General features: G+C 43.1%; 1 protein-coding gene across 1 annotated transcript; it reads left to right on the top strand.

Annotated features, from left to right (window-relative positions):
- Nucleotides 1-1,128: 1,128 nt before the first annotated feature.
- On the top strand, nucleotides 1,129-3,818 carry LOC123403129 (ADP-ribosylation factor-like protein 8c). Its single transcript, XM_045097091.1, has 6 exons — nucleotides 1,129-1,330; nucleotides 2,194-2,275; nucleotides 2,364-2,396; nucleotides 2,487-2,608; nucleotides 3,218-3,379; nucleotides 3,462-3,818. Exons 1-6 carry the CDS (start codon nucleotides 1,293-1,295, stop codon nucleotides 3,577-3,579), a joined length of 555 nt encoding a protein of 184 aa, XP_044953026.1. The 5' UTR covers nucleotides 1,129-1,292; the 3' UTR covers nucleotides 3,580-3,818.
- The last annotated feature ends 3,634 nt before the right edge of the window (nucleotides 3,819-7,452 follow it).

Genomic DNA, 7,452 nt, shown 5'->3' with positions numbered 1-7,452 from the left:
AGGTGCAAAATCACGACGACTTGGCCGTTCGCGATGATATTTTCAGGTTGTTGTCAAGCGGCTGCACGTGTATGATGCGCCTAAAAAATGTATTTTCACCAAATTAAGTCCGATCTGCTCTGCGCTCGAACTTCTTTTAATGAGGGGACATTTGTTTGACGCGATTTTGTCCTTCCTATTTCCAGAAGGTATATTAAATGTCGTACATCATATGTCACTGAAACGATGTAGTAGTGCAGCGCCATCCTAGAAATAATACACAGTAGCGGCAAAACTTAAACAATAGTTAAAAGAAAAATATTGTGAGTAGTCAAACTGAAAACCTCCTGCAAGTGAGCACCGGAATTCCCGGGATCTTCTAAATAACATAGAAAAAAAACTAAAATTCGAATCATTTTTTATAAATAGCGAAAATACAAAGAATTTTTTGAATATGCAGAACATTTTAAAACACTTTAGAATATTTTTGACAATTTCAGAACTTTTTTTGAAATATGGAAATTTCTAAAATTTAAAAGCATATTTTTTTTGGGCACGAGAACATTTTTTGAAATCGGAACAAAAATTTAACATTATACAAAATTTAACATTGTTGAAAACGAAAGTTCACAAATCAAAAATTTGAAACCGCTGTTCTGGGGTTTTAGGGTTTAAGACATTGTTAAATTTTTTTAAAAATGAAGACAAATACACATCAAAAAATAAAAAGTATAAAAATATAAATGGATACAAAAAAACGAAAAACAAGAAACAGCGAACTAGGTTGCTGGGCTTGAAGCAATCCCCGCGCGTGCAGCGCAGTCAACCACGGCCTATTTTCTGAAGAAAAAAAATCTCGATCAGCCTTTGCAATCCCGGTTTGACAGACAATCTCAGGATTTAATTTAGACCGGAATTACATAGTTCAGGATACAATCGACCGAGATTTTGATTTTGGGTTCATTTCACCGAACCTCTACGAGTTCAGATGTAAAATTGGATTTTTTCCTATATATATCCTACGGCCAAAAAGAGTTGTGGCACATGAATCCACGGCCAGGAGAGTCCAAGACGACACCTCTGGATTCAGGTTCGGATTATTCGTGCACGCCGCTCGGCCGCTGTGCCGCTTACCGCCCGTGACACGGATGCTATTGCTCGTAGGGTGTCCTTCGCTGCAGCCAACGCACGTCTCCTGTCGTCTCGTCCTCGTCTTCCTTCCTCCTCCCCAATCGGCAACCGCGGATTCCCTTCCTCCTCGATAGATCCGGCGGGCGCACGGGCGACGGCCTCGAGCTGCGACAGAAGGCGCCATGGGGCTCTGGGACTCGCTCCTCAACTGGCTCCGAAGGTTCCCGTCTAGCTCTCTCCGCCCCTTCCGTTTCGCTCGATGTTTTCGCGGTTCCAACGGGACGGCCCCCCTCCCGGCGGAATTCCAGTTCCCCCCTTCGATTTGATTATGATCGGTACTTGTAGTATGTCTTCCTTTTTTATTGTGGGATGGGTTTGGATGGATCGGATTTCCCTGCGCGGCGGGATGATGCGGCTGGGTCGGGGGCTGGAGTCGGTCTTTGCTCTGCGCAGTTAGATCCACGTTAGATCAAGCTAATGTAGAGCATACTCATTCGGAAGGTAGCCTTTGGTGTACTGACCTAGTATAATAAGCTTAATAATATCTTAATAGACATTGATGTGGTTAGGGTCTCTGAATCGTAGAGGGAGTAATTTTGAACTTGATACCATACTGTTTTTAACAAGCATGCTTTTGAAGAGCATTCCACAGTTCATTGCAGTTTGAAGCCAATCAGGGCTTACATTCTTAAAACGAATGTTATCCTGGCCTTATGGATATTGGAGATGTCGAAGCTCCCTTTGTGAGAAGAAACTTCTGGAACTAATCATTTCGGTTGAATTTGCTACAGTTAAGGTTATAGGGTGAGAGTGGATGTTTGGAGTTCTACAGTCAGGATCCAATCCTGAGTAATCTTTGCTGTTGTTCTTGATGTTCTAAACTGTCAGTTAGGTTAGTCCAGCTCATGTTGGTGAATCAGATTGAGATCAAGTTTTACTACCCAGTTTAGTCTATGCTATATGGGTATCCGGACTATACCAATCATGAAACTTGAAGATGTGCCAATAATAATACTGAGTTGCCTTTGAAGGATGACCAATCAGTCAAAATTAACTCATGGGAGTAACATTTTTTTGTTTCAGCCTGTTCTTTAAGCAGGAGATGGAGCTCTCCCTGGTTGGCCTACAGAATGCTGGGAAGACATCTCTAGTCAATTCAATTGCTGTATGCATCAACTCACACAACTTAAGCTATGCAACATTTATTTTTCTTTGTTGTCCTGATATTCACTCATGGCTGCTATGCTTCTCAGACTGGTGGCTACAGTGAGGACATGATTCCAACTGTATGTATATCACTGCTTCTTGATGAATATTTTGAACCATCTCGATTATCTAAGTGACCTGAAGTAAGGATGTTCATCTGCTCAAAACAGGTAGGCTTTAATATGCGGAAAGTCACTAAGGGAAATGTCACAATTAAACTTTGGGATCTTGGAGGGCAACGCAGATTCCGAACTATGTGGGAGCGCTACTGTCGCGGTGTTACTGCTATTCTGTAATGTCCCTTGCTTCTCAGAGATCTCATATTTCACACATCTGAAAACTCAATTTTGTGATAATATGATTTGTGTGCCAATATGCAATAAATAACATCCATTCCGAAGATAATCATCGGTATGCTGGAAGGAGATAGTGCAGTATGTATGATACTAGTTTATGACATGCTCAGTTTATTTCTAAGCCTGCCCAAACATATTTGGTTAATGTACTTGTGCAAGGGCCATTAGAGTCAGACATGGAACATTCCTAGTTCTTTCAAACTACTAATTTTATTGCTTAACTGTAGAATAATTGGAGACTGCTGAGTTCACACTTTGTCCAAGGAACTCGGTTATGTAGATACATCATATATTAATGGCTTGACTTTGTTTCATTAATAAAGTGGAGCAGGGGGGGGGGGGGCTTTTATTAAAAAAAAACATCATATATTCCCTTGTAATGGCTGGGGGATGTGACCTCCTTTTTGAAAGACAAAATTTCTAGTGATAATTTTTGTTCTCTGTCATATGGGCTTTTTTGTTGTTACCAATATATTTTTTTGTATCTCTCCCTTAGCTGATAAATACGGAGTCACTAATGTGTTAACTTGATCATTTAATGGCAGATACGTTGTCGATGCTGCTGACCGGGATAGCGTTCCGATTGCTAAAAGTGAACTGCATGACCTGCTGACAAAACAATCTTTATCTGGGATCCCCTTACTTATCCTTGGCAACAAAATTGACAAGTCAGAGGCACTTTCTAAGCCGGCATTGGTTGATCAACTGTGAGTAAAATCTTTTTTTTATAGGATATTGTACCTTTTTTCTTAATGTTTTAACTGAGGTTCCTTCCTTTTGTGTTTTCAGAGGTCTGGAATCTATAAAGGATCGTGAAGTTTGCTGCTACATGATCTCTTGCAAGGACTCGGTGAACATAGATGTTGTCATGGATTGGCTCATCAAGCATTCAAAGACAGCAAATTAGGGTCGCTGTGTGTTTGTGCCCCTTCACGTGTGCCGAGATGAATTTAGTTTGCACATCTCTGTTCTCATGATCTGGAAGGGGAAGGTAAAGGGTGACAGCCTTGTAATCTATGATACATCTTTGGTGTCACTGAGGAACAGTATGGAGTTTGGCACCCGGGCCTCAAGATCTGTAATGCTCTGTAAATTCCTTAAATCTTTGATTGTTCTTTTGTGTGCAGATCACGTGTGTCATTCTTATTTCTTTGGTCTCATCAGTAAGTTTTCCTGCATTTGCTCTTACTGTGAGTTTTAAGATGCGCTTGGCATTGCGGTGGATTCTTGTAATCCAGTTTGTTCGAACCACTTCTGTGCCCAATTTTTCAGAGAAGAACACAACACAGTATTGTTCGGCAACCAGAAACAGGGCCGTGCCACACAGATCAAAATGTTCTTCGTGCTGGTTTCTCTGTCCTAAATCGTAGGCCTTTTAGACTTTTAGTAGAAGCAACCAGACAATGGAGGAACCTTGACATAGTTACACAACATATACTCCATTTTTCATCTCGAAATCTAGTGAGCGAACATTCCCTGCCAATGAAGCGCTTCGTTTGAATGGCGCTGTAGTGAAGTCCTTTTCTGATTTTTTTTTTTAATTTTCATCGGGGAAGTGTTTCTCTCACCTGAATATATTAATCAGACGGGCCAAAACCCATATGATTACAAGCACCCAAGGGGTACCACCAAAACCCAGATGATTACAAGCACCCAAGGGGTACCACGAAGAATTACATGGGGAGTGAGAAAAAGGAGGGTGGGGAACGAATCCCCGAAACCGAAACTAAGATGAGAGAGTCATTAATCAAGTTTCAACATGGGATCGACAGTCTTTGTGCAGCCTACCCCACCACAATAGTGCTTCTTCGCGGCAGCAGCCGAGGGTCCGAGCAAGAGAGGGAAGTTGCTCCTGAAACACGATAGCATTCTAATGTTTCCGTAATTGCCAACAACAGAGCATGGAGAATTCAACCGCAGACCGCACCATAGAACCATCTGATCGGGCCAATGATTCCAGACAGTCCACAGAGGCGCCAGCGACGGGAACGCCAACCACCCTCCGGAAGCTAACAACAAATGGGCAGGAGAAGATCAGATGATCCGCGCTTTCCAGCAAATGGGACACCCCGCGATTTTTTGCTGCCACAATACACTTCCTAAGCAACTTCACGCATGTGAATAGGGCGCTGCACCATGAGCCAGCAGAAGAACTTCACCCTCGACAGTGCACGCTCGCTCCAGATGGACGCAACATAGGGGGCGGCCATGCCACCGAACCGCAACACTTTATATGCCGAGCTGGCCGACAGACGGCCATGGGAGGCAGAGACGTGGAGCAGCCTCCGCTCGTCTTCCCCCGCCCGGACATGCACCGTCACAAGAAGCGTGGAGACAACAACAAGCTCACACTCCCCCAAGCTCGTGAGCCGCGGGACGAGGAAGCTGCCTAGTCCCTCGGCACACACCTGCCACACCGTAACCTCGGCGTTCGTGGAGTGCAAAAAGAGAGTAGGAAAAGCCGTGGAAAATCCCCGCATGGGAGACACGGTCCTTCTAGAAGGAGCAAGTACGCCCATCCCCCACGTCGACAGTGGAGAGAGCGCGGTACATGGGGAGCAGCCGGGCAAGGACCCCCGTGTGTTCCCCCATGAAAGCACATATGCTCCCTTGGTGGTTTTAATAATTCATGACAACATAATTGTCTCTTGGACTAACATTTTTGCCTAGTATATTTCATGTATAGTCCACAGAGAGCCTTGGCATAAAGGATTGTGAGGAGAAGCCCTTTGATGAAGAAAAGGAATATGATGGGTTCAAGCTTCCAACAAGAAGACTCTACATTTTACATTTGTGAGAAATCACTTTGAGTCCATAGGAAAGCCAACACTATTAAAAGGGGGTGAGGTATTATGATGAATTGGTTGATCAAGTGCTTAGAGGTAGCCACCAAAAATACTCAGCCATTGTCCCACAAAATATCTCTGTCCAAACCCAAACTAGCAAAATCGATGCCACCATTCGTCCCTATCGATTTTACACATGACAGATCTTATGCCGAACCCTACCATCTCGGTACCACCAACTTTCCCATCGGTGCCACCAAGATTCAGTGACCAACTTTCTGTTGAGAAGATTTCAAGAATCAGAATTTCCGAGTTTGAAATCAGTCTCATCGAGATTTGGAAACTGGTCTAGATCATCGTATCGGTATCACCGAGATTCCTATATCGGTCTCACCGAGAATTCAAAAGTTGCCACATTTAGTGCAACTCGGTACCATCAAGATTCATTTCGGTGTCACCGAGTTGGGCAATAATGTTGTAACGCTTGGATTTTGGGGGATGCCTATATATACCCCTCCACCTACCTCTCATTCGTAGAGGAAGCACTCAGAACACACTTACACTTGCCAGATCCATTTTTGTGAGTGAGAGCCACCTACTCATGTGTTAAGATCAAGAGATTCCAAGCCAACCATTTGAAACTCGACCTCTAGCCTCCCCAAGTTTCTTACCACAAGATCAATCTCTCCTACCCATGCCAAATCCGTGAGAGAGTGATTGAGTGTTGAGGAGACTTTCTTTTGAAGCACAAGAGCAATGAGTTCATCATTCTACCGCATCTATTACCTTTTGAAGGGTGGTGCCTCCTAGATTGGTTAGGTGTCGCTTGGGAGCCTCCTACTTTGTGTTGTGGAGTTGAACCAAGATATTTGTACGGGCAAGGAGATTGCCTACTTCGTGAAGATCTACCGTGAGTGAGGCTAGTCCTGTATGGACGGAAGCCATGGTGGAATAGACAAGGCCGCTTCTTTGTGAACCCCTTGTGGGTGGATCCCTCCGTGGACTCTCGCAGCCGTTACCTTTCGTGGGTTGAAGTCTCCACTAACATGGACGTACGATAGCGCCACCTATCGGAACCATGCCAAAAATCGCAGTGTCAACTTCTTTGCGTTTGATCTTCCTAAACTCTACTCCTTACTACACGTGCAAAGTCTTTACTTTTCGCTCCCTTATTTGTTGACTAGCATGTGTAGGATGCACTAGACTTGTTAGAAATGCGAAAAGCTGCCAACCCCTAAAACTGGGAAAAGGCTAGGATTTTAATTTATGCAAGTAGTGTATTCAGCCCCCTAGACACCTCTTCTACTGATCCCATAATTGGTATCAGAGCAAGGTATCTATAACCTTGGTTTAATCACCATTGGAAGAAGATGGATGTGCCTAGTTTGGGGAATATTAGTTGTAGAGTGCCTACTCTTTATGGGGAGTATTTTAGACAACGGAAAGATGAAATGCTTGATATATTTGATAAATTCCATTTGCACAAGTATGTTGAATATTCCTATGAGCCTCCCATTGATCCTTTGCATCCTTCTCATGATGAAGAACTTGATATGTTTGCTAATCTTAAAACTGTAAATCTAATCATTAGAGGATTTCCAAGAAACGTGCTTAATCAATTGCAGAATTTGGAGTGTGCTCACACTTTGTGGAAAAACTTAGAGAAAAGATATCCCGACTATTCACTGAAAAATCTTGAGATCATTTTCCATAAATGCATTGCCTTTCACAAAATGAAGCCAACTGATCCCAATTTTGATAAATGCCTTTTTGAGCTTCGTGACCTCATGCGTCCTAAAGGAGATGTCATTACCATTAACAATGTCATTGTTGAAGCCATTCACATGCATAAACATGAGCATTGTCATAGTCAAAATTTTGATGAAATTCTTGTTTCTTATGACTAGGATATTTCGTACAACGATGACAGTGTGGAGCATGGCTACTACAATGAAGATGAATAGTTTGACATCGAGTATGAGAAGACCATGAGG

The sequence above is a fragment of the Hordeum vulgare genome, chromosome 6H, assembly GCF_904849725.1.
Source record: "Hordeum vulgare subsp. vulgare chromosome 6H, MorexV3_pseudomolecules_assembly, whole genome shotgun sequence".
Classification (NCBI taxonomy): Eukaryota; Viridiplantae; Streptophyta; class Magnoliopsida; order Poales; family Poaceae; genus Hordeum; species Hordeum vulgare.
The sequence above is the reverse complement of the archived record's forward strand: the minus strand, read 5'-3'. Positions and strand labels throughout refer to the sequence as shown.